The sequence below is a fragment of the Endocarpon pusillum genome (assembly GCF_000464535.1).
Source record: "Endocarpon pusillum Z07020 unplaced genomic scaffold scaffold3494, whole genome shotgun sequence".
Lineage (NCBI taxonomy): Eukaryota > Fungi > Ascomycota > Eurotiomycetes > Verrucariales > Verrucariaceae > Endocarpon > Endocarpon pusillum.
In genome coordinates this window covers 42550-68905 of record NW_006916332.1, presented here as the reverse complement: position 1 = coordinate 68905, position 26356 = coordinate 42550, and the positions used below count along the sequence as shown (strand labels likewise).

General features: G+C 49.9%; 7 protein-coding genes across 7 annotated transcripts; 4 read left to right on the top strand and 3 right to left on the bottom strand.

The window, feature by feature from the left end:
• Positions 1–6762: 6762 nt before the first annotated feature.
• On the top strand, positions 6763–7651 carry EPUS_06822 (uncharacterized protein; the record flags this gene model as incomplete). The annotated part of the gene is made up of 2 exons (XM_007804716.1): positions 6763–7223; positions 7282–7651. The coding sequence occupies 2 exons, from the start codon at positions 6763–6765 to the stop codon at positions 7649–7651; spliced, it is 831 nt and encodes a 276-aa protein (XP_007802907.1).
• Positions 7652–7829: 178 nt separating this feature from the next.
• On the bottom strand, positions 7830–8665 carry EPUS_06821 (uncharacterized protein; the record flags this gene model as incomplete). Its single annotated transcript, XM_007804715.1, has 3 exons — positions 7830–8316; positions 8367–8491; positions 8570–8665. 3 exons carry the CDS (start codon positions 8663–8665, stop codon positions 7830–7832), a joined length of 708 nt encoding a protein of 235 aa, XP_007802906.1.
• Positions 8666–9077: 412 nt separating this feature from the next.
• Positions 9078–9959, bottom strand: EPUS_06820 (uncharacterized protein; the record flags this gene model as incomplete). The annotated part of the gene is made up of 1 exon (XM_007804714.1): positions 9078–9959. One exon carries the CDS (start codon positions 9957–9959, stop codon positions 9078–9080), a length of 882 nt encoding a protein of 293 aa, XP_007802905.1.
• Positions 9960–10955: 996 nt separating this feature from the next.
• Positions 10956–12221, top strand: EPUS_06819 (uncharacterized protein; the record flags this gene model as incomplete). Its single annotated transcript, XM_007804713.1, has 1 exon — positions 10956–12221. One exon carries the CDS (start codon positions 10956–10958, stop codon positions 12219–12221), a length of 1266 nt encoding a protein of 421 aa, XP_007802904.1.
• A 4223-nt stretch (positions 12222–16444) lies between these two features.
• Positions 16445–17723, bottom strand: EPUS_06818 (uncharacterized protein; the record flags this gene model as incomplete). The annotated part of the gene is made up of 2 exons (XM_007804712.1): positions 16445–17470; positions 17520–17723. 2 exons carry the CDS (start codon positions 17721–17723, stop codon positions 16445–16447), a joined length of 1230 nt encoding a protein of 409 aa, XP_007802903.1.
• Positions 17724–18170: 447 nt separating this feature from the next.
• Positions 18171–21446, top strand: EPUS_06817 (FACT complex subunit spt16; the record flags this gene model as incomplete). The annotated part of the gene is made up of 4 exons (XM_007804711.1): positions 18171–18356; positions 18438–18522; positions 18584–20904; positions 20955–21446. 4 exons carry the CDS (start codon positions 18171–18173, stop codon positions 21444–21446), a joined length of 3084 nt encoding a protein of 1027 aa, XP_007802902.1.
• Positions 21447–22894: 1448 nt separating this feature from the next.
• EPUS_06816 (uncharacterized protein) lies at positions 22895–24698 on the top strand (the record flags this gene model as incomplete). The annotated part of the gene is made up of 2 exons (XM_007804710.1): positions 22895–23052; positions 23114–24698. The coding sequence occupies 2 exons, from the start codon at positions 22895–22897 to the stop codon at positions 24696–24698; spliced, it is 1743 nt and encodes a 580-aa protein (XP_007802901.1).
• Between the last annotated feature and the right edge of the window lie 1658 nt (positions 24699–26356).

Below are 26356 nucleotides of genomic sequence, written 5' to 3'. Positions count from 1 at the left end.
CGGCGTTAGGCTGGATGAGCCGGTCGGGAGGAATGATGGGAGGGTCAGGGTGCTGGATCAGAGTGGGGAGGGGGAGGGGGAGGGTCAGGTTCAGGGAGATGAGGGTGAAGGGGAGGGGAAGGAGGAGATGAAGAGGTTGTTTGAGTGCCAGCCCGGCTTTGGCGTGGTGGTTCGGCCGGAGAAGGTGGAGGTTGGGGAGGAGTGGACGCCGCTGGATGATTTGGGTTCGGATATGGATGATGAGGAGGAGGAGTTGTGATGGAAATGAAAAGACGTTCTTCAACTATTTTCCTCTGAGCGTCCGTCTCCTGAGATGGGATTCCTCATGGCCGACTATCGCCGAGAGAGAACGAAACCCTTTAGACAGCTGACCAGTTCCAGTTCCCTTTCCCTCAGCCCTAACTCGAACAGCTCCATATAACTAACCTCTCTCGTGGCGGCACTCAGCTACATATATATATACACACCAACAAGACATCGTCCAATCATCATTCAAAACACCTCATGCCCTCTCTTCACGTTCCTCCTCCCTCGCACCCCCGTACTCGCGCTCTCCTCGACCTTGCCCTGCACAGATCTCGTCAGCCAACCACCTCAGCCTGAAAAAAAAAGGCATATCATACACATCTCACCACCACCGTGCCCACCAGCTGCACCAGCACCCACCACCTCGACTTCAAACCCTCCTCTCAACCGCCACCCCGCTCTTCTTGACCGTGATAAACAACAACGGCGGGCCCCTCTCCCTCTTCTTCCTCCTGCCTAAACTCAAACCCGATATCCCGAGCTCTACCACTGTAGAGGGACAAACCCCCGAAGCGTCAGGCTTGGCGCCTTCTTCTCCTTTATCATCATCAATCTCATCGTCGGTCGTAGTAGCAGTATATATTACAACGATTGCAGCGCGGATGGTCGAGATGGGCCATGACGAAGATTGCGGCATCTATTGATCATCCATGCTCTCTTTTTGACCTGGATTTTTTTTTCGTGGATCCCAGATGGGAGAATGAGGGTAAAAGGGGACTAAGAGAGGATGGGGATATGGGGGATGCGACTATTGGCTTCTCATTTTTTGCTCTTTCTTCTCTCTTTTCACGTTTATCTATCTATCTATCGATTTATTAATTTGGGACAGAGAAGGGTTCCGGTGCAGTATTCTGTTATGGAGATTTTTTGTATGGCTGTTGTGTTTGTTGGAGGAGCTGGAAATGTCGTTGAGGAAGGAAAAAAGTGGGGGATGGTTTTGCTGATGATGGTGGGCGGGATGACGGAGGCATGCTTATAGGGGGGCAAGCAAAGAGCTTTTGCATATTGGATCCTGGTATCAAAGGTTCTGCTGGGAAAGGATGAGATGCATTCGGGTTGTGATAGTGTGTGTGCTGCGAGTAAAGGAGCTTGTAACTAACTACGCCTCAGGTGCTCACCGGACATGAGTATTGGCGTCTGTTGACGGGATTAGCCAAAGTAGACGTTTTAAGCGGGTGTGATGCCACGACAACGGAAAGGTGCTCTGCAGAAGCAACCCCGACAAAGTCCAAGAGACTGCCTTGGAGAGCCGGTCTCAAGAGCTTTGCAATAGTAGAGAGCTTGATGTACTCGTAGGAGCCGCAAAGCGAAACTCTTAATACTATCAGTTGATATCGATAGGAGCGCCCGGCTAAGTACAAGAAGAATCAACAGCTGGACGTGTCGCAACCATAGACACATGTGGTTATGCTTTGCCATCGACTATCTCCCATCTCCCATCTCCCACTTATCGACTGCTTCTCCATGGCATGAGGCGTTCTTCACGCCACCGACCGGAGAAGGGCAGAGACTTCTTGTCATCATCCATCTGCCACGAGACAGGTGCCAAGACTGGCGTATTTGCGCCATTGACGGTGGTTTGTGGTTGCTGAGTAGACGTTGGAAGAATTGATCATCTTCGAATTGAGCGGATGGGAGGGACACAAGGCTTAAAGGCTTACTGTGGCTGGTTCCCCATTTCACCTGTGCATCCTCTTTACCTGCGGAGAAGGCGGCCACGTACCCACCTCGAAAGGGACTTCATGTGTACTGCCTGCTTGATGCTCATCGAGCTATTTCCCGTGGTCGAAAAGCCTCGATCTGGCTAAGCTTAAAATGTGCACCAGGCTTGTAGATGAGTGGCCAAAGCATTTAAAATGAGTACCATATTTCGAGCTCAAGAGGCCTGGGATCATCAGACGAGTCTCCCCTATAAGGTTATGCCTCGTCGAAGGAACAGATACTGATCTGCAGGATATTAAAACTCATCCTACCCGGTATCTACCGGGACAACCGCTCTCGTGAGTCTCGGAACTCGTGCATGACTGTGATGGAAGTCTGGTTATCAACGGTAAGGAAGGGTCTAGGTGTGTACAGCTTCTTAGATTTACTCTCCTTCCCATCCTGGTGGAGGCCCGAATTTGTAGATCTGATGTATCGCAAGGACGCTCTTGGTCTGGTCGTGTTTGGACACTAGTTTGAGCCAACATAACACTCGTCGTTTCGGGGGGGCAGGGGCTTGAGGCAGTGCGTTCCGGGTGTCTCGCCATCCATTCCAGTCTGGATGATCATCTGGACATCGTCAAACGGGACTCGCTCTGGTTTCCGAGAAGCAAGCGGGCGTGGTTGGACGTGTCTGGGTCTGGGAGTAAGGTCCTAGGTCTAATCGCCTACTGGGTAGGCCTGCATCTTGTTGGTGGACGTTTCGGGTAAGTGAGATCGGATTGGCATACTTCATCTGCTGTCCTTTACGACTCTCTTCATCTGCTGTTACCTCATCAGGATGACGATTCATGCTCTTCCTCTCCAATCTTTCCTCTTCCTCATGAAATGCTAGCCAGCTGCGTGGTGCTCTACATGCACGACCAATCACAGCCAATGAGGAGCATGGCAAGTTAGTGCTAGAAGAATTCAACCAGTAGATTTGTAGGAAGCTTGAATTCAGGGTTACCCTTGTAGCTGGAATTGCGAGAAGCTGCGTCTTAATCAGATATCGCGGTCATCAACTTGATCGTGATCCGCACCAGAGAGGCGTGCTGCTGGTCTTGGAGTTTAGTCGTGAAAAATCTGTATATCAGCGCGGAGTAAGAGAGAATTGAATCTGGTAAGGCTGAGAGATACTGCGAGGCCTGCAGAGATTGTACACGTCACATCAACCTGAAAGGCCTAACTTAGAGAATTAAGATAGAAAACGCGAAACCCATGCTTTTCAAGAAGGTGAAGGCCGCAACTGGTGGCTGTAAACATCTCCAAGGAAGAAAGACACGGCAAACGTAGCCGAACTTTTGCAAAAGACTGTGCAGAGTGTACGCGCTTCTATGGGTATGGAGAGCTAGATTGCATGGTCTTGAGGAGTCATGTTGTTGAAGGCGTCGTTGCTCTGGGTCGGTTACGAGAAGGATGTTCAGCCATGGCAAGACATTAGGTGATTTCCCATGCATGTTTCAGCAGGGTTGGGAATCTGTCGCTGTTCCTAGCGACGCGGGCAGAACGAGGGCAGCCAGCGCATTTCCTAGAATCACAACATGCGTTGGGGTCGTATTTCTGGATTCAAGACGTGTGCACCTCGCATATGATAAGCATCCATACAGCAAACTTCATAGGTGTTGACGAAATCATGCGGAAATATGTTCTTTGCAATGGCGAAAACTCATTTCCTGCATTCATACGCCATTGGTCTTTGTGCATGGCGAAGCCGTCAAGGGTGCCGGTCTCCAAAGAAGTGATAAGGCTGGAAAACGTCAAGTTCTCTTTTCGCTGAAAGTCTATGGACAAACACGGTGAATGAAGCGTGTCTTGGATATCAGAACGGCTTTTCGATGGTTCACAAACATGCTGTGGAAGGAGTCAGTTGAATCCCCGATGAGCCTTGAAGCACTCCGGAAGCGGCTCGTCTCGGAGAGCCACTTTCCCATACACAGATAATGAAATTCCCACGAAGGACTGGTCAAGGTGGATTCTCGGAGCCTCGGCCTATCATCAACCACGGAACAAAGCGTACTTTGTGTTAGCCAAGATGCGCCAGTTCCTGGTCCTTGTTTGGATCGGATAACAAGATGAGGCGTGTTGCTCTGACCAATTGACTGCCCACAAGTTCTTGCAAAAGTCCACTCTTGAGGCGGAGGTTGTTCAAATGGGGATGTGGTGCAACAGAAGAACAGATCCTTCAATCTGGGATTTAATGTAGGTGAGGAACTACCGCCGTGTTGGGACATGCGAGGGACTTCCGGGTTGCTCGATCCGGTACCATTGTTCGCTGTCGTTGCTAATAAGGGGTTTGACCCCTGTAGCAGTTGAGGAGGTTTACGAAGACAAAACCTTGGGAAGCAAAGTGAGCGCAAGAAAACCTACCTGCGATCGTGATGAGATAATTGCAACCGTGGTAATTGGTGGATGATTGAAGGTTCATACATTGACAGCTGGCAGGCCGTCAGCCACGATGCGAGCAGCGGTAACGTCTACTACGTACATGTCAGGTGCTGACCGTGGCATCTCCTGAAGATCATCCAGCGGGTGGGTAGGCCACGTAACTTTGGTCTTCAAAGTTTGGTTATGCAAGCAGGGAAGTAACAATCGATCTATTAACCTCCCAGTGTGGATGGGGACCGACGAGGTTCTTAGGGCCGCGGGGAGGCTATCCGCTTGTTTGCCGGCTACATCCATACATCCATCTGGGGCGCCGCAAAGGTTTCTCTTCCGATGCGCCGCAGAAGGGTGTTGAGTGTAGCTTCCCCATCAACACCGGCGTTGAGGAGAGAATGCCAGAGAACGCCGGATGGAACGACGGCAGTTCTGAAGGCTGGAGAATCAAGATTGCTGGATCCAAGGGTAAAGTTGAGGCGTGGGTCGGGATCGTGCAGTTGGCGCAGAGTGTTCGTGCAACGGATTTGCAGGCCCGTCCAGGTCCGGTGGAGTTAGCTAACTCGCTTCAAATTGCTCACCGCTAAAGCCTGGAAAGTTCGTTTTTCAGGCAACGTCCCGAACCCTTGCTGCATCTCCATCATCTGTCCATGCACCATATCAAACCGAGTGTTTGTCTCAGAAGGACGGTCGTGAAGACGGCCGCGAAATTGCTTGACTGTCCTGTCTGACAGAATGAACAGGTGTCAAGAAAGAAATGGTGTAGCGGCGGCAGCGGTGCCCAAGCAGGATAATCTTAATACTGCTATATTTGATGATTTGATTATTGGATTGTCTGACTAACCTATAACTTGCCGGGGCTTACAAAGGCTCCTTGAAACGTGGCCGATTTCATAACCACGCCTCTGGGGCCTCTTGCAGCCTTAGCGTGTCCGGAAAAGCGACCCTAAAGGGTGAGGCGCACATAGTAAGACCTAAAGCCTTAGATCACATTGTCAGCCATCACTTGTGGACAAAGAAATTTTGCCATCAGAATAGACTTCTGGACCGGTTCATAATAGGTTCTGGGGATGTTACTGATGGACTAGCGGTGACTTCACCGACATTGGGTTGGAACTTGGTCAGCATTATTCTGGGCCTCGCTACCGCTGACGCTGACTGCAATGTGCCAGTGTGCCAGTGTGCCAATGTTGGTAGGAGTCACGCTACCCAATCTTTTGTTGTAGCTACAGAGGAGATTTTGCATGAAGCGGCAGGTCCTACATTCGCGTACAGATACAGATTGCGATGCAGTTGGTGGGTGAAGGATCTTTGGTTGATTGCCCACCGGCCCATGACTTGGCCCGTAGCCGGCGCAGGCTGACTTGTTGACACAATCAAATTATATCCATAGTGCGGCCAGGCGGCCGACCCAGCTGCACGGCCCCCAACAGCCGACAAATAATTCATTGTTGGTCCTTAGCCGTGGAGTCAATATCAAGATGCTTCTTACGGCCAGCCACCGCCTGGTAAGGAGAATGGTGCAGAAACGCACCTTAGGTCCTAGCTTGGTGGCAGCATGCGGCCAGGTCTGAAGAATATAGATTCGTCATATGAGATTATTCTGATTGATAGCCTCGTCCTTTTGGCGATTTGACCATCCAAATTCGGGCTGCAGATGACAACTCATGCAGTGAGGACAAGCTAATCAAAAGGGCAGGCTCCAAACGGGCAACAACCCAACAAACAAACGACCAGGAATTAAGGAGGTGATGCCGTAAACGTTAAGCAATGCGATTAGTCGTGGCGTTAAGCGCAGTCGCTCAGAGGGGTTTTTGAAATGTCTCCTGTTGGTGGCTAATGTGGGTTGAGCCGTGTCGTAGCGTGACGAGACCGGCATGAACTCTACTACAGTAGGAGATCATGAAGCAGCCCCTAGTCTGCGCCTTCCAGCAGGAAAATAATAGCGCCGCATATGATATCAGTGCCAGATGTTGCATGACTGCTTCCTAGGGCTGTCAACCACTACCAACTAAAACTGTATCCATTCTGGAAATGCAGCAGTTTTTCGGGCGAGCATGATTCCTTGCCGCCTGGCGTGCAAATGAAATTGAGCTGGCCGGGTCGATGATTGCTGCAATTGGCCATGGCCAGTCTCCCCGTTGGCTGGATTTTGGCTCCACTGAAACGATAGGATTGACCGACTTTCGTGGCGAGCTTGTTTATAGTTTCGTTCGCTTGCTCTTTGTGCCCTGTGCTTCGTTGAATTATGTATCACTGTGACATACATTTTGTCCCATAACGGCCAGGCCCTTCGAACATCCTGATAGCGTCTCGTGTGAGACCGTTGTCTGCCTTCCTGCTCCTCCAGAATCTTCCTTGGGCAGTGGCGTGGGATTCTCCTTCGAGGCTGCACATATGCTCTGCAAGTGGCACAGTCCTCCGAGTGCGTCACTTTGCTTTCGCTCACATCCGGACAAAGTGGATATCTCACTACTCCTCAAGCCAAAGGATGAAGAGGAAGCCCGGTCGACCACCTCGGCACCTGCTTCATCACGTTCTGCATCAGTGCCTACCCCAGTGGCAGCATCAACCACGACAGAGTCAACTCCACTATCAGCAGGCGGCAGTGTACCGACAAAGAGACAACAAGGCATACATCCGTCCGAATCACCCGCCAAAAAGCAATCCAAATGGTCCCCAGAAGAAGATGAAAAGATCATTCGACTCAGAGGAGATGCAATGAAATGGGAGGACATCAGCAAGCAACTGCCAGGAAGGAGTGCTATCAGTTGTCGTTTGCATTATCAGAACTATCTGGAGAGGAGGAGCGAGTGGGATGAAGACCGTAAAAACAAGCTCGCAAGGTTGTACGAAAGGTATGTGACGCACTGTGAGACAACCGGAGAAAGCATAAAGCTAAAAGGCGTCCACCAGATTCAAGCATCAGATGTGGGCACCAGTCGCCGAAGAGATGTCAATCCCCTGGAGAGCAGCGGAAGCCATGCACTGGCAACTTGGCGAGCAAGAGATGGCCAGACGCGCAGGTGTCACCCCGTTTTCATTGTCCAGCACAAGTAACACAGCAGCCCCAAACCTTCCGAGGTCACACACGCGCTCGTCAAGCGCTGCTCCACGAGCAAGACGAGAATCAGCGCCACGGGCATTACAGCCTCACCCACCCCAGCTTCCTTCGGTGGCCGAGTTGACGGCAGGCTTGCCAGCCTACTCCACTCATCCCCAGCCATACCAACAGTACAGGACGTCCCCCGATTATTTCCACCAACCTGGTGGGCCGCGAAGATAGAATGTATTTGTACATGATCCCAGGCATTGCCGCTAGCCTTTCGGGTTGCATAGCGTGGACCGGCGTTCCTTTTGCTTCGAAGAAGAAATAGAATGGTCCCCCACATCTCTGCAGCGTTTTACCGAAGCATATCCCAGATGTTGTTACGTTTTTAACGGCCGAAACCATTGTCATTGGTCTAGCGTTCAGCGATTCGAGCAGGGCAGCAGACTGCCCACCAATTGTCCTTTTCATACCCAGATTCTAGAATGACACCGCCAGCAGCGGCAATATCGTTTTCGAGCTCACCTTGTCGATAAAGATGGTAATATCTATTATATTTTCTGTCCTGTTCAGCCTCTCCTTTTGTACCCTCCTTTAGGACCCAGGGAACCATTACATCCTGAGCGTCTCCGGTGTCCCATCCACGGCGAGACGACTTCTGTTCAAGAGCCCAAACAAACAAGAGAAGCTTGCTGGGTGCTCTTTGAGCTTGGCCTCGTTTCAACAGCTTTAAGATCGATTTGATGGCTTCAATTCTCCGGGAATGAGTAGACAGGTGATGAACAACAGCAATGCAGATTGCAAAGTTGAAGGACGAAGGGGGATGGGGAAGACTCAGGGTATCTGCCACGATGTTTGAATGTGGCTGGCGATGCGCCGCGATCTTTGTGAGAGTTTGAGACCTGGTGCCGGCAATTTAGACAAGTGGCCATAAAGTCACATCAGTGCCCACCTATCAGAAGCAATGATGAATATATCTTGATTCACCGTCAAATACTTGCCATTACCACAACCAACATCCAATCCGACGGATCCAGGCTCCAGGTCTCTTAGAAAACTCTCAACGATGGGCCAGGGCTGAGAGATTCTCGTATCAGCTTGAGCGCAAATCCTACATCCTTGACCATGATAATTTGAGATTAAGTTAGTACTAACCTTGTGTCTTGTGGCCGAGAAATGGCCAGCAATCTGTTCGTAGACCTGGTGAACATGCTTTTCCTCATACTCATGCTCTTGACCTGCGACGCTCATTTTGGGGGGGGGGGGTTTGCAGGAGGTGTGGCTGCTTTCCATGTGCATGCAGGGAAAGATGGAAATGGTCAGCATCACACTGGCAGTTATAGGCCGGAGGGCCTTCGAACCCGCTAACCATTATTATATCTTGGCGTTTAGAGCTTCAGTCCTAGTACCTCGAACCTACCCAATATGGTGCAACCAATTTCCTGCTTCCACATGTGGACTCTCATAAGATCTATAATATGCCTACTTTCGCATCGCCAGTGCTGCTAGGACAACAATTTGACACCAGAAGATTTGGTCAATGTACCATGGCTAGTAACCGCACATTGGATATTGAGAGAGTACGCTATCATCGCCTTCGCCTACAGGAAGGTTGCAAGCCGAGCCACATCTATATTTTCAGTGACCCTCGAATACCCATATCTCATTTATCTTTACTAGGTTTATGCTTCAGTATCAATTCGTGCATCATCTCGATTTCTGTTGTATCCAGAGTGCCGAACGGATCATAAGTCTCGCTGGAAGCACCACTTCTAGTGCTTGAAGCATTCCTGCCCATGGCCGAAATTTGACCTGGAGCACGAGTAGTGTTGGTGCCGACGGGATTCGCATGCCTGGATGGCAGCATTCCCCCCCGCGTCTGACATGTCCCCTGGGCTTGCCTGCTCGATTGTTCTGCTGTCTTGGACAAGTCGGTGGCCTTTCTAGTTTCTGTTTTCGATGTCAACAACCTCTGGAGCTCCCTCTCAAAGATCTCCTTTCTCCCCTTTGGATCTTGTACTTCTGCTCGAACATCCCGGATGTGCGGGGCCGCAACATTCTGCGCCCCGGGGTTTGAAGTTTGCTGGGACCGGGGCACTAGCTTTGGGAGACTCTGTTGTGGGTTGCGCTCAGGCTGAGGCATGTTGTCGCTCACTTCCTCCTGTTGGCCCACAAGGGGATTGTAGAGCTCTCTCTGGCGTAGATAGAATGTGCTAACGGCCTGAGCGACCTCTCGTTGTGTTTGTGTTTGGGGTTCGATCTGCGAAGAAGGGGCCTTTCGATCATCGCCTGTTGATCTCCCTGTGTGTAATCTCGAAGTCGCCTGGTTGGGTTTCTGACAACTGTATTGGCCAGTTCTAGTACTCACACAGCGAGTCTGGGGTGAGTCAACGCTGGAAAAGGAGGACGATGCTGATGATGTCGTCGTTGAAAGGGGTGGTTGCTCGCTCCGGTCTCTTTTTCTTGGGCTTTGCTTTCCGGCTGGATGATGTCCGATAGGGTTAGACTGAGGAGATCCGGATGGCCCTCGAGATCCTGGCTTCATGTTATGTTCAGAGTTGTTAGGCAGTGCTATTTATTACCTTGGTGCGGCTTGAGCGTCACCTATGAATGACACAGAAATTCAGAGTGATTGTAGGGAAGAGTAATCTGAATATCAGATCTAAGGGGAAATGATCAAGAAACACCGAGATAGATATCTGTTTCTGATCTCTTCCTTGTAAGTACTAAGCATCCGTTCATGCTTGTTCCATGTCATGGTTCCTGAACCCTACTAGTAGTAGTAGTTGAATTCGGAACATTTACGGAGTACATACCTTTTGAGACTCCTTCTTAACCTTTTGGACAGCATTGAAAGGCATTGGCAACACGCTACCTATCCCAACGACTTTTTTGAGTCGTGCCGCTGCATATGTGGGGTACGGTGGAAGCCCAAGACAATGAATGTTCCATCCAGCATTTGCAATGCTTGTCGTCAAACATCTGCCGCGGGTGTTTCCCATTCTAATCTTGCATTACTAGGTTTGCAGCCGAGGGCCATCGGCCCCACCTGGAAGGAGTTTGGTATTTGCTGATAGAGAATATACAATGTCTGTAACATCGCATTCATACTAACTAGTGCAGATAGTTAATGCAAAGGGACTAGAACCAGACCTATGTATCAACTCGACAGGTGATTACAGCAGGTAGGCACTGCTATCTAGGATACTATTGGTATTACGGAGTACCATATGGGCTACTCCCTGCCATCCTCCGAGATCTAATCAAGGGACCAGCAACAATTTTGGACCTCGGCAGAGTAAGTTAGTTTAAGCATGCCCGCCAACACTGGCCAATCAATCAGCGAATGTGCTCCCAATGCCCCTGGACCAACCACTCCCCGTAACTATCACGGTCAGATGAACACCTAGGCCACGTCGTATAGGGCACCAAACATAGGCCATTGCTAGTTATAGTATTCTGAACTGATTGCAGAAAGGACCACAAGATGCGATAGCTCCAACGCCTACTTTGCATCGAGACTTCAACCACTGCGATCACGATGACTGCCTCTTCAACCCTTCGACACGCCCTATCAAATACAACCTTAATGATCTCAACTACAGCGTCTGCTCTGAGTTCAACAGCACTGGATCTTCCTTCAGCATACTCAAACTATGTTATCCACAACTCCTCCTCCGTCTCACAGATCGAATCCGCCCTTCGCTCTCTTACCTACCTTCTTCCCGGCTCCCGCCTCCATGACACCGAGCTAGCCTCCGAGTCCCTCCATACATTTGTCCAGCTTCTCTCCATATACCATGACAATCTTCTTGCCCGCGCATCGAAGCTCATGCCGGCAGCGCAAGCCGCTCTGAAGCAGAAGACATCCCCTCACGCGCGCTACACCAAGTTCTGGGCCAAGCGATCGGCCCTTTACAGGCAACTAGCAATCGCCCTCAAGGTTGCGCAATATACCGAATTGCTGTGGGAGATGGTTGCGCGCCGACGTTTAGGGGGTGATAAAGCCCGATGGCGCGTCGTCGTCTTACTGGAAAGTTTCAAGGCCGTGTGTAGGTTACTGCTCATGCGCCTGACCAATACAAGACCGCTGGTCAGCCCGCCACTACCGACGCGTGAAGACGTCGCTCCACCCGAGCTTCCTGTACTGAGTGAGGCAGACCCCCCGCTTGACTGGAATGGAATGTCGCCAGATCCTCTCGGTCCTCAAATAAGCATTGGTAGTGAGAGCCTAGGGAGCGGTAGATCCTGGATGATGCCGAGAACGAAACTTACGCTGCCAGACCTACCAGATCCAGATGCCATAACAAGCTACCTAGTTACCAAGGTCATCACACCTGATGACATCAAGCCAGCGAAGCAGCTGCTCCATAAGCTAGGCACACTTCAAGCTCAGCTCGCCGAGATCCTTTATATCCTCCGACCCGTTGTCTACGCGTTGCTGATGCAGCGATACGCTGCGCGATACGGGAAGAAGGGCGGTAAAGCGCAATGGACACCCTGGCTTGTGGGCATCAGTATTGAGTATCTCAGCCGACAGCTTGCGAAGCGTAGTCTGGAACGCAGGATCTCTGGAGGCGTGAGTACAGGCTTGACTGCGTTGGAAAGGGAGGAGCTGAAGAAGCGGGGGTGGGGAATGGGGTGGTGGGCTATGCGAGGGGCCTTCTACGAGAACGTGACAAAGAGTGTGGTAGATGGAGTGGTGGGAAGATTGAAGGGGAAGCCGCTGCTAGATCTTGTAGGAGGTGTAGTGGAAGATTATGGCTATCTCTGGGATGAGTATCACTTCAGTACTTCAACGATGTAAGCTTGGGGGCATGTTTGCTAGTACGCCAGGTCTTCTAGCGAGTCAACCGCTCACATTAATGTGCCTCTCCTGGCCTTCACTGAATATTGATCATGGCAGTAGGTACGTAGCCGAGTCAGTTTCCTGGCCGTGGGATGAGGTTCCAGATACGGAAATAACTTGAAGTGTCTGACGGGGCGCCGAGATCGTCTAAATCTGGCCAGATCGTAGCCCGAGGCCTATAGACAGAATTGGTGGCCGTCTGGGCAAAATCAAAAGCATCATAAAGATTGGGCTGTTCTAGGCCAACACTTGCACCTAGATAGTCCCATTTCTTGTGACAGATATGCAGGAGCCAAGACGGCCACCAATTCTGTCTATGGGCCTCGGGCCGAAGCTTGGCGCCAAAATTTACGGGAGTTCTCAGATCCCCTTCCTCTCCCCCCCTACTTCATTCCCCTATTTCTCTACCAATACTCACTCAAATTTAGGGAATAATGAGTTCTGAACAGGGAAATAGACGGCGCGTCTGCCGAAAGTCTTATTCGATAGATCCTCCTTCTCCTGCGGCCCCACGAACGCTAAAAACGATGCTTGATACCCCGCGCCGACGGGTAAGAGGGCGTTGGGACTGGAGCATCCCCATACGCTGGCCAGCATGGGCAACCTGGCGTCGACATTTTGGAATCAAGGGCGATGGAAGGAGGCCGAAGAGCTAGAGGTGCAAGTGATGGAGACGAGAAAGAGGGTGCTGGGGCAGGAGCATCCAGAGAACGTGCTATCCAAAGAAATATGAAGGATTTTGGCGTAGGGACTTATATAGCCGCGCAGAAAAAAATGCTCTTACAAACGCATATTGATGCTCGAATTATATAGGGATTTGAGCGTCGATATTAGCAATTAGATCAATTCAAGAAGTATCGATAGTGTGATAAGTCTCATTTTGCTACTTGCTTGCAACGACAGGCTCGAATTCATCATCGACCAGGGCTTGAAGCACGAAATGCTCTATCAAAGACCCAATTCAAGCTCAAGCGTCAAAATCAGTCAATCCATGTATACGCAATTATTGGATGGAATTTCAAGGGTCAGCTCCACTTCTACACCGGCTCCGGAGTAGGAGGACGTCTTATTCAGAGCGATTATATGACTATTTTGAAAGAAATCGTTGCTCCTGATTAGGATAAAGATTACGTATTAATCGAAGATAATGACGGGCCTCATGGTACCAAGGGCAAGGGTCCTAACAAGGTTAAAGCACTCAAGGACCTTCTAGGGATCAAATAAGAGATGAACCCTGCTAATTCGCCTGATCTCAACCCTATTGAGACAATCTGGAGAATAATAAAGCAGCGCTTGAAGTCCAGGGGGGTCATCTTCGAAGAAGCTGTTCTGCGCAGGGCTATCCAGGAGGAGTGGGATAAAATAACTCTGGATGAGATTAATAGGGCTATCTCAACAATGCCAGATAGAGTAGCTGCCCTAAATGAGTGAAATGGGCGTCCTATCCCCTATTAAAGGGGTGTGTAGCATAGCAGGAATCTGAGAACTCCCGTAAATTTTGGCGCCAAGCTTCGGGCCTCTCTTAGCTATAGAAAGCTGGACACGATTTGCGAATTTCCCTCTTCGACCTCACACCGCAATCATGCAAGGGCTTCTTACGTTGCGATATCTGCCTCCACCTTCAAGGCAACTGGTACCAAGGGCAGATCTGATCTACCTGACGCATCTACGCTGCCCTTGGGGCGCCTATGATAACACTGCAAAAGAGGAGAGAGAGTTCGAGCGACAAACTTTGATTGAACAATCCAATGGTCTATTGAAGTCGAAACCGCTCATTCTCCACGGATTTCAGCCAACAGACAGTCATAGCACACGTTTTCGAGAACGTGCTCCCACAGGGGCTGGATAGTTCCATCACAACCAAACCATTCAATGAATCCTCTACATCGCTGTTCCGGGCCACTAGCTCGCCATGCGAATTGGGAAGCGCATCGTTGGCAGTGGATTGCCTGGACAAGTTGGTGACACATGTTCGATACTTGTTCCGTGCTTGTAGGCTGTTTGATGAGCTTGATATGTATATAGAAGGTTGGTTTTTTATTTTGTCACAGGCGCCCTGGGTTGGGTGTGCCCGTGGCCTTATATCATACACATTGTGTCGAAGGTGGAAAGGCGCTTTCTTTGTTACTTGAATCACTTTGTCTTTCATCCTTCAGTTCTGTGTTGTTTGTCTGGCTTCAAGATTCGAAACCTCTTTGTCAACATGGAAGACTTCTTGTCAGCAATTTCAATGACTGGGTCTGTTTGTTGAGAACAATGATCTGCTTGACAAGTCCTCTTTCATAGACAGCAGTCATGCTTCTTTGTTTGTAGCCTAGTGTGGGACTGGCTCCCACTCCTATGATCATCCCCTAATCCCCCAATGAGCAGCGACCGAAAAGCTGGCATTTGCCGACATTGCCTGGCGGGATCCCATGCACCAGCTCAAGCAAGAGTCCAATGTCTCCTATACACTCAATAGAATCCCTCCTACCAAAGTCATATCAACCTATCGTCGATGTCAATGCATGGAACGCGAAATTGAGCCGGTCCTCTCGTCTACCGTCATGGCTGACATGTCTCAGACGCAGGAAGTGCCGTCTACACTACGTGCAGTTCAACTGCCCGCACCGCAGTCCAGTCATTCGAACAACGGTCCAGGGCTGTTGCAAGTGTGCGCACCGTCAGGGTGGAATATGTCTCCCGATCGTGGTCGAAGTGCTGAAGCCAAGAAGGTGTCCGGAATGTGAAGACGATAACGTCAGGTCGAGACTAGAGAGAATTCGAAGATCTCGAACCTCGCTTTGGCTTGACTACGGCATGTAGCCACCAGAGTCGGTCGAGCGGGTCTGGGAATACGACCATAGTATTCTATAAGTACTTGTGATCCATATCCTCTTCTGCTCATATCTCTATCTCGCCTACAGCCTGTGATCCCCTTGACACATGGCCACAGCTGTTGGCTGCTCAAAAAAGCCCAAAAGGATGCCGCGCGTGGTTAGAGACAGACACGTGTGAGTTAGTTTTTGGTTTCCGTCATGCAGTATCATAGTATCATCACCAAAACGCTACACGGAGCACTGAAGAGGCCCACCTTTGGCCTGACTTCTCTTAGGCACCTCTTGGTTTATCAAAGGTGTCGCACAAAAAACTCTACTGGTGTGTCCGCCTCTGTCTGCTATTACCAGACAGGCATGACTGGAGAACATTTGCCTTACATATCTGATGTTGGACCCTCATATTCCAGCTATGTCATGCAATCTATCAAGCCTAGGGTGTCGTGGCCATCAAGGCACACATTCACACATGAGCAAGGACATCTACTCAAAGAATACTGTCAATAGCTCACCTCAGGGTTAACCTAACTTAGGGCCCAAAAGTACGATGTAATAATCATTACCCTCTCGGTAGGTTTGGACTGTAAAGCTGTCCGGCTGAATCGTCATAACTCGCAAGCTTGTCCTAGGCCACCTTTTTCAACTCAGGGAGGGCTGGTGTTCCGCCGAGGCGGTTCGCATCCCAAGTTAGGAAGAGGTGTCAGAACGACCTCACGCAGTGGTTGTTGTTCTGAGCCTACGAGGTTGGACTGCAGATGCGATCTGTTAGCATGGGAGGTTTGAGCTACTGCTAGTGTATTGAAAACACAATGATAAGTACTCTAGATACTTTTCTCTATTTGCATCTACAGCATCCTCCCGGACTTCTCCTTATCTGAAGTATGCGGAGGTTTGCAAAGAACAACGTGTAGACAGTATCTGCTGCCGGTAATGCTCCTGCTTGGTGGGCGGGGCAGCATGATCTCGAAGGTGAGGTCTTGGAAATGATCACTGAGAGGGTTCTCATTGAATTTTCGCGTCTGGCTGTAAAGAAAGGGAATAGCGGAAGGAAGAGGGGAATTGAAAGGAAGTAGGCGTAATTGATAAGGAAAAGGAAGTGGCGTGGGAAATACTGGTATGCTGGGTATAGAAGATGTTCTATGGGGGGTTTTAGAATCCGAGGACGTTGGAGGCGACGGTGCTGAAGGTGGGCGGTGGCTTCATCATTGATGACAAACACGCCCACTCCCTGCTTCAATAAGAAAGACGACACTGGGATTTCAAAGTTGTCTTTGCGGCTTTGAGCTGTGCAGTAGTAGCTACTGAGGCGGAGTAGATATATATTACATGGACATATATTCTGGATATGAGTGGGGAGAGCAGTGCTTACGACAGCAGGATATCATAGCCATCCTCGTTGATCTTGACTTCTTCATTCCCAATGCCATATCTTCTCCTGACCAATTCGAAGATGACTAGACCTGCGCTCGTGGCAGGAGTCTGCTTTATGCTGTTCCACCAGAACCCTCTGAACAGCCACTTTCTAAAACCCCCAATACCCTGAGCTTCCGTCATACACTGGCGCCATGTTTCCTGGTAGGCGAGGTAATATGCTCTCATCATTCTTCCTGAGGACGGGTAGCGCTCGTATGTTCGCGCTTGACGGTCAAGCGCTTCGAGGCGCTCATAATGCCTTGTCTGAATTTTGTTCAGAGGATAAATGACGCCCTGCTGTGCAACAGATGCGGCGACACCTGCAAGCATGAGAAACCCAGGCTCGAGTACGTAGTGCGGTTTAATGACTGGAACATCATGGCGTGAAGTGCTTGGTGTGTCCCTGACCTCTGCCAGTTGCGTGACAACCCAAGGTTCGAGGGAGCCATAGTAAACGGCGACGAATTTGTAGTAGCTTTGCGCTTTCAAATATTCAAAGACACTGAAGAAGACTCCGCAGCCGAGGCTATCTTTCATGAAGGATAAGCCCCATCCAGCGAAGACACCTCGCATACCAATTTCTCCCAATTTTCCCTTTGCATATGCCCACATGCTCTTGTTCTCGTAGTGCTTCTCACGCTTCTCGAACCTTATTTGGAGAGCGTCCAAAGGGGCGGCTATCAAGCTTTGAATCCCTCCTGCCGCGTAGCCGGCTGCAAAGGTGGCCCCGGGTGAAGGAGGTGGAAATACACGTTTGGCGGATTGCGATGAGGGTTCGTGAAGGGCACCAAGGATCTGAAGGTAGCTGGTGTACAAGATTGCACCAACAGCTGCATTTGCGAGAAGCGGCGGAAGGACTTGCTCAGGAATGAACCGCCAACCATAGGTCTTGACAGCATGGGTGAGAAGACCCGGAGTAGTAGTCCGCCATGAGAATTCTCCGGATTGGATCCTGGGGTTGATTGACTTTGCGTAGGCCTAGAGAGGCGTAAGTCGTAACACATTGTCAGAGGTTCTCTTTCCATACGAGGTAGTCAACTCTTGTTCGAAAGAATGCTTTGACAGGGGCTCTAAAATAGAAAGCTGCACCTCTGGCAATGAGGGCTCGACCTCCCGCTGCCGTCGCACCAGTGGCAGCATTGTTGCTCGGTTTTCTTCGGGTAGTTTCATCGTCGCCTCGAAGTGGAGTGGAATGAAGAGCCCGGGAGTCCATTGGATCGATGACGGACATCTGCCGGATCAGAACGCGCCATCATGGATGGCAATTGGACATGCTCAAATGCATGCACTGTGATATAAGAAGTCGTGCAGCACGTGGCGCCCTTGGGTGTCGTTGGAGCGTAGGAAATCATTCCCATTGTTGTTCTCTTTCTCTGGCGGTCAAGTCCTCACGGTATTTAACTATTGTAAACTCCGCACCTGCCTTACTCGTAGAGCCGCCCCGCGGCCATTCTGCGCCAAGACCTAGGCAGTGGCCTCTTTACGCGGAGAAAGAATAAACGCGTTCAGTAATTGGATATGTCAATCTTCTCTTCCTTCAACTCTCAAATACCTTGGTCACAGGTTGACTCAACCCTGAACTTCTCTCCTTCCCTTCATCCTTACCTCCCATTGCTTGTTCTCTGGATGTTTGGATCCATTCACCGTCCCTAGAAGCACATCCGCAGCAAACCTTGCGATGGCGGAAGATCAGATTGTCATCAACGCGACCACCTTTTTCGACCGCCTTTCACGATTCTATGCTTCATGGAAGGCAGACAAGCGATCTGGTGCTGACGCGCTATTTGGAGGGGTGGGCTCGATCGTTGTGCTTGCAGGCAAGGCCGAACAAGAGAGCTCCTACCAAAAGAACAATGCGCTACATGTAAGACGATGATGGCTTATCTCGAGCATCTGAACAGCGTGGCTTCTGCTTGCAATATCCCTCGGCTGACTTGTCTTCCAGTTCTGGCTACTTGGATATGAGTTTCCAGCGACTTTGATGCTCTTTACCACGGAGGCTTTCTACGTTGTGACCACTGCCAAAAAAGGTGTGAGAATCTAGTCATCATCATTGTTACTAATTCTTGCGCTGACCGCTGAATCTTAAAGCGAAACATCTTGAAAACTTGAAGGACGGCAAGATACCCGTTGAGATACTTGTCGTAACCAAAGATCCAGAGTCGAAGACCAAAGCGTTCGAGAAATGCCTGGACATCATCAAAGGTGCGGGCAAAAAAGTTGGTACAATCACAGCGAAGAAAGAGCCCACTGGTCCATTCGTGGATGAGTGGAAAAAAGCCTTTGGCGATTTATCTAAGGAAGTGCAAGAGGTTGATATCTCCCCAGCTCTATCGATCGCTGCATTTGCTGTTAAGGATGAGAATGAGCTGCTTGCAGTAAGGACTGCCTCTCGGGCATGCGGTGGACTTGTCACGAATTATTGGGTCGAAGAAATGGCAAACGTGCTAGACTCTGAGAAGAAGATCAGCCATGCCGCTCTGTCACAGAAAATGGAGGCAAAGATTGACGATGCGAAGTTCTTTAAGAAAATGTCCAAAATGCCATCAGACTTCGACACGCAACAGTTGGAATGGACCTACGGCCCGGTTATTCAAAGTGGTGGAAAATATGATTTGCGATTCTCTGCAGAGCCAGACAACGAAAATCTCCATTCCGGTACCATCATAGCGGGCCTCGGATTGCGATACAAGACCTACAGCTCCGTGGTTGCGAGAACGTACTTGGTGGACCCAAGTAAGTCTCAGGTAGCTAACTATAAGCTTCTTCTTGCTGCTCACGAAGCTGTGTTGTCCGAGATCAAGGATGGAGCCCTTGTCAAGGACATCTACAACAAAGCCTTGGGGGTGGTCAGATCCAAGAGACCAGAGCTCGAGAAGAATTTTGCAAAGAACGTGGGTGCGGGAATTGGTATTGAGTTGAAGGATTCGAGTTTTGTTCTGAGCGGGAAAAATACTCGCACCCTGAAGGATGGCATGACTTTAAGCGTCACCACCAGTTTCGCAGATCTAACCAACGACAAACCTCAGGATTCACGCGGGAAAATCTACAGCCTTTTACTGACCGATACTGTGCGAGTCCCGTCCCGAAACGACAAAGTTGCAGTCTTTACCAAGGATGCTGCTTCAGATATGGACTCAGTAGAATTCTACTTTAAAGATGAAGAAGAGCCGACTCCCAAAAAAGACAAGTCGAAGAAGGCAGTGGCCAGTTCGATTGCAACATCGAACATCAAATCTGCGCGACTTCGAGGAGCTGATCGAAAAGATGCCGGCAAAGAAGTGGAGGAATCCAGAAGGCGGGAGAATCAAAAAAACCTTGCCATGAAGAAGCAGAAAGAAGGACTCGAAAAGTATGCCGAGGCTACCGGTGGCCAGAATGGCACGGCGCAGAAGCAGTTCAAGAAATTCGAGTCTTATAAGCGCGACAATCAACTTCCACCCCGAGTCAAAGACATGATTGTGTGGGTCGACACCAAGGCGTCCACTGTCATTCTACCTATCATGGGTCGACCTGTACCATTCCATATCAACACCATCAAGAGCGTTAGCAAGTCTGATGAGGGTGAATATACTCACCTCCGTTTCAATTTCTTAGCTCCTGGACAGGGCGTTGGAAGGAAAGATGATCAACCTTTTGAAGATCCCCAGGCGCACTTCATTCGATCCCTAACGGTAAGATCAAAAGATACAGATCGCCTGGCCGATGTCGCGGCTCAAATCACAGAGCTCCGAAAATCCCTGTCTCGAAGAGAACAGGAAAAGAAAGAGCTTGAAGACGTAGTCGAACAAGAAAAATTAATCGAAGTACGAAATAAGAGGCCTATCAAGCTGCCCGACGTCTACGTACGGCCTGCGCAGGATGGCAAACGAGTTCCTGGTGAGGTGGAGATCCACCAGAACGGTGTGCGATATACCTCTCCAATGAGAAATGACCACGTTGATGTCGTGTTCTCAAACATCAAACACATGTTCTTCCAGCCTAGTGTTGGCGAGTTACTTGTCATCCTGCATCTCCACCTGAAAAATCCGATCATGATCGGTAAGCGCAAAACAAAGGATGTGCAGTTCTACCGCGAAGCCACCGATATGGCCTTCGACGAGACAGGCAATCGAAAGCGCAGACATCGCTTCGGGGACGAAGAGGAATTTGAAGCGGAACAAGAAGAGCGGCGGCGTCGGGCCGAACTTGATAAGCAGTTCAAGAAGTTTGCGGAGCAGGTCACTGAGGCTACTAAAGAGCTAAATATCGTCGCCGACGTGCCATTCATGGAGATTTCCTTTTTTGGTGTGCCTTTCCGATCGAACGTTATGATGCGGCCTACTACCGACGCTTTGGTGCAATTAACAGAGCCGCCATTCACGGTCATTACTCTAGAGGAAATTGAGATAGCACATCTGGAACGGATACAGGTATGACGTTCTAATCAGGAAATGGGATGGCATTCACTGATCTGTCTTAGTTCGGACTCAAAAACTTTGATATGGTGTTTGTCTTCAAAGATTTCCATCGCACGCCAGCTCACATCAACACAATTCCTGTGGAGAGCCTAGACGCAGTCAAAGATTGGCTGGACAGCGTTGACATTCCCTACACTGAAGGACCTCTGAACTTGAACTGGGCCACCATCATGAAGACGGTGACGGCCGATCCGCATCAATTCTTCGTCGATGGCGGCTGGACGTTTTTGAGAACGGACTCGGACGATGAAGACGCCAGCCAAGAGAGCGAGGAAAGTGCTTTTGAAATGTCGGATGCCGAATTGGCTGAAAGTGAAGAGAGCAGTGAGGAAGATAGTGAATTCGATGATGATGCCAGCGCAGACGAAGGAGAGGAGGACAGTGAAGAAGAAGAGGAAGGGGAGGATTGGGACGAATTGGAGAAGAAAGCCAAGAAAGCGGATATGAATGGGTTGGAGGAGGATGAAGATCGGGGCAAGAAACGGAAGCGTTGATTGAGTGATGGATACTGTAACTAACTAATTAGTGTGCTGGTTCTCTTCCGGTACGGCCAGCTGCTTGCTAGCTGCGGGCAGATGGTTAGATGCCGCAGCCTCCAACGGACATTCCGGGGATTGACCTTCCGTTCTAGCGCACAGAAGAGCAGATACTACGTGAAGAACATCTTCACTGGTCACCCTCCTCTCCAAAAAAGAGCATATGATCAGACGGACAAGTCTGTTTCATGATTCGTGAGTGCATATTGTTGCGGCTGGAATCAGTATCTGCACGTGTTAAGAGTCTGAATGGCGACTGGGGGTTTCTATATGAGCATTTTAATGACAGCCCCCCCCATCTGCTCCTTCGGCTTTGGATTTTTTTCCCGAATCTTGACGCCGTCGGTCAGGCCTTCACTGCTAAAGTACCTACTACCGTAGTACGGTATCAGGCAGAAGTGATGTTAGCATGGTTCTAGTAATAGCTTGTTACATGACAGCGGCACATGGATGTTTCGAAGCTTCTCTGGTCGATGGCCACAGACATCGGCCACAGCAGTACCGTTAACCGTTCAAAGTTTAGCTGTCTGGTTGGGAATCCCTTCTACTACAGTATGAGGCAAAAGTGTTGTTAGCACGAAACTAGTAACTGAGAAGCGTAACAGGTACTGGACGACATGGCTAGAGCAGGATGGGCTAAGCGGTATGGATAAAGATGATTTGTGTGGGTGGGCATAAGAAGAAGCTTCTGGAATGGGGTGTAGAGACGTATCAGAACAGTCATTATTAGCACCATGCTAACAATACTTCTGCCTCATACTGTAGTAGAGCAAGAGTACCAGCGCTATGCGAACATTATTTCTGCCTGATACCGCAGTACAGAGGTCAGCTGGCGATTCACTAGCTAACTAGTTAGGCAGAATCTAAAAGAATACTATGTATGGTCTGCTTTGGATTCGTTCAGCCTTGTGCCCCTAAGTCAACCGTTCTCACCGGTTGAACGTCCTCGGAACGCAGTGCGGAGGCCTTGTTCCTCCAATTGGAAGGACGGAAGTTAGGGCAAAAGGCGGGAGACCTTAACTGGGTAACCTTAACTGGGTAACGAGCAGTGCAGTGCAGGCTTGGTACGAATTCTCCCCGGTTACCTCTAGCTTCACCCGGTTCAGATTCCCCACCACCCCATTCTCCCTCACCGCGATTGCCTTGTCCATTGAGGACCAGCAGTAATCAGTGGTTCGTCATGTTGCAAGGCTATCAGATATGGTCCATGAGCATTTACGACGACAGCTCTTGTTGCGCACTTCTTTCGATCATGAACTGGGATGTTCACTCATCATGATCGCGTGCCAGACTACACTTGCTTTCATTCCAGACCTTCCATATCCTGCATACCTGTCGCGTCCAACAGTCCACCTTGACACCGGATGACTGAATAACGAATATCAAGCAATATACCTCGCTCTAAGATGGAGAATAGGGTGGTCCCGACTCGATCGGGTGTGCAATACACGCCCGAGCAATGGGCCAAGAAACGAGACATCATTACTCAGCTTTACGCAACAGAAGGAAAGTCATTGCGGGAGGTCAAGGAGCACTTGCGAACGAAGCACGACTTTCGACCCACGTACGTCTGGTTTCCCGTCTACCTTGCTATGGTCAGCTACTTATACTGACTGTTGATCAAGCGATCGCATGTACCAAAGAAAACTAGCGCAATGGGGTCTTGAGAAGAAACATAAAGCGCCGGAGATGAGAGCTATACTCCGTATAGCCAGACAGCGACAAGCAGCCGGTCAGCACTCCGTATTCAGGATCAGGGGTCGTCAGATCGACATCGAGGAAGTCCTCAGATACTTCAAGCGGAGAGGCGAGGACCCATCCACACTGGACTTACCAGAATGCGCTCCCCCCCACACGATTACTGTTGAGACACCTGCGCCATCACCACCACCATCATTGCCACCACAAATGCAGTCGTTCGGGTCCATTGACGATGAAGATAATCCCGATGAAACCCCTTCTACTACATTGGATCAACCTCTGATCCCATACCCAACTCCTGAAACCGAATATGCATTCCTTTGGGCTTCTGATTCCTCCTCAGACTCGTCGATTCGATCCGACTCAGTCGTGTCTACTCCAGTCGTTTACTCGGATGGCCAGGTGACTCTTCAATTGATTCCTGACAACCCATCTTTGGCTATGCCAATTGATGCGACTCTCGACTTTCCATATGCACGATATCTCCTTTACTGGACGCAGCAATTTCTCGGGCACATCGTGCCCCCAACATTTTACTCTGAAGATGGAGCAAGCCAAATCATCTTCAAACCTTGGAGGAGAACACTCTCAACCTGGGCACGGGCAATAAGTGAAGGTCAGGAGCTGATACGAAGAGGTCAAGAAGCCGAGGCCGATAAATTACGGAAAAGAGCACTCGCTAGTGTCAGGAAGCACATCACGAACCCGTCTCCAATCACCTTGTTGCGCTACTTCGAGATCATCTGCGCCCTCTGCGAGTTAGACCCACACTTCCTCGATGTGACCCTGAGACACGTCTTCGCCGAGGCTGGGAAGTACCTATATGTCAACCATCCCATAACAGCGTTGACCCGAATGTTCCTGGATCCACGAGCTAGACCATTCAGGGGGCCACTCGCCCAACAGGGTATATTCAAGTCGCTTGCTATTCTTCTCGAAACGTATAGACCTCGTCATCCTCGTATGCTTTACATACTGGACAGCCAAACGCAAGCTCATCTTGATGCTCAGCAATACGAGGCTGCCATTAAATCAGCCGAGCTGTACCTTCAGCGTGCAGAACTCATTGTGGGCGAAAACTCTTTCGAATCATGTCAAGCGTGGCGCATGCTAGGAGATGCGCACATCAAGCAGAATCAGCTTGAGAAAGCTGCTACGGCATATCACAAAGCCTTTACACTTCAAGCACATCTGACATCATCCAAGTATCGCCCTGCCAAAGAGGTCAAGAAGGATCAGAGCACTATCGGTGTCAGGACGCAACGTGGCTTGGCTGATATCGCTAAGAGACGGGTACAATATCCCCAAGCGCGACAACATCTCGAGGTTGCCTTACACATGGCAAGGGAAGCCTTTGGAGAAGATGATGTACTGGTTCAGCTGGTGCAGAAGGACCTTGTCGCCCTGAACGTGACGCAAATGACAGAAGCATTTGCCATCATGCCTCCCAACATTTGGCCTATTACCAACCAGAGGCGCGAGCCGCAACTTGACAATACCCTGTGCTGACGACGACGTCTTGCATGGCCCGACTGTACGGTTATGTGTTCATGTTCTTTCACATCTACTGAGGACCGATGACCTCTATTCCGGCGTGCCCAGTAGAGCAATTCTTGTTTCCCGCTTTCGACGCGATAGAACCGCAGCAGTATTCACATACTCTATTTAATGATGATGGAAGGACAAGCAATTGCACAACTCTATCTTCATCTGCATGATTCTTTGCTGTGAAGTCTGTTTTCTCTTCGATGTCTAACTCGCTGGAGCTTCTTATAGCTTTGATCAATGCTGGCTCTGAGAACATGGGGAAATAGAATTGTTCTTGACCCTCGGCCCATTGTCCTCACCATTCCTCTGCCACCCCAGCTACAGATTTATGGTTTCTTTACCATGTCCGCCATTCTTCGGTATCCCTTGTGCCCTCCATCGGTTAGAAGGTGGCTGATGGCTTCGCATGATATCAAGTCGTCTTTTGGCTGCTATCGGTTGCGACCCAATGCTTGCCATCAAGGGTAGTCGGTTGCTGAAGATGGAACATTCTACCTTACGACCCCTATGAGGGGTTTCTTCGGAATGTACCCGAGCATTCCTTCAACCTTGTTATGGAATGCTTGTTTGCATACATCTTCTTGTCGATGATCGATGGAACTTCTGAGTTGTTCACACCTTATGTTTCCGTCTCCTAATGGTACTGTCACCTGATAATTTTCACAACTAGAGCAATATCTGCCACAAATTGCGTGCTGAGGCTCGAGAGGAAAGCTGTAAGGAGACTGTATCATCATTACTGTAGATGATGATTGCCCACAGCGTACCTGTGGAATCGCATATCAGTCTTCTTCTTGTATCTGACGCAAACACTTCCTTGCTGTGCATGGCGATGCAAGTGTGGGAAGTGGCCAAATTGCTCGGCGTGAATCTCGAGAGGTGAAGAGACGGATCGAGAAGAAGAAGAGAGATACTTAAAGACGAGTGGGTAAAGCAGTAATATACCAAGCTGCCTGCTCCGTTATCAAACCTTTTCGCTTTCTTATTACTCTGTCTATTCAATGTTCTCTCATTCCTTCTGTCTCGCTTTCTTCGGCCCTGGCCCTGGCTCCCCATGTCTCTGCTGTTTCTTCCTCTACTTCCAGCCCGGCTGGACAAGAGAGATTGTATGCTCGTGATTCATGAGATCCTTATCCTCTTTGCCTCGCCCACGGGGGCGCAGGAATGAAGAATTCATCGGTTTGCTCTTAAAACGAACGAACAGACGCCATGTGGGGATCGAACATATGCTGACGGATGTGGCGGGTATGATCGTTGAAGTGACCTTCACCCCCCCCTTCAGATCGCATTCTCGAGCCATATCATCCGGTCCGATCTGATCCAAATCTGCCTGCCAGCATCCAGTTTAACCGTCAGTGCCCCCGGCTGAGGATTGACTTGCCAATAAGCAGCTTCCTCTGCGTCCCTGTGCTGTGGCCTTGGAAATTCTCTGTGTCAGTTATTGGCATTGGTTTCCCTGTTCATCGATTCCTACTCCCTCCCTTCCCATCCTTATCCTCCTCCTGTAATCCACCTCCCAGTTATATCCTATCAACTACCCCTACAACCAGCCTAATTCAACTGTAGCAGTGGTGGCAACCACACCCCCTCCCATCCCACCACCATCTCGCACCAGCCCA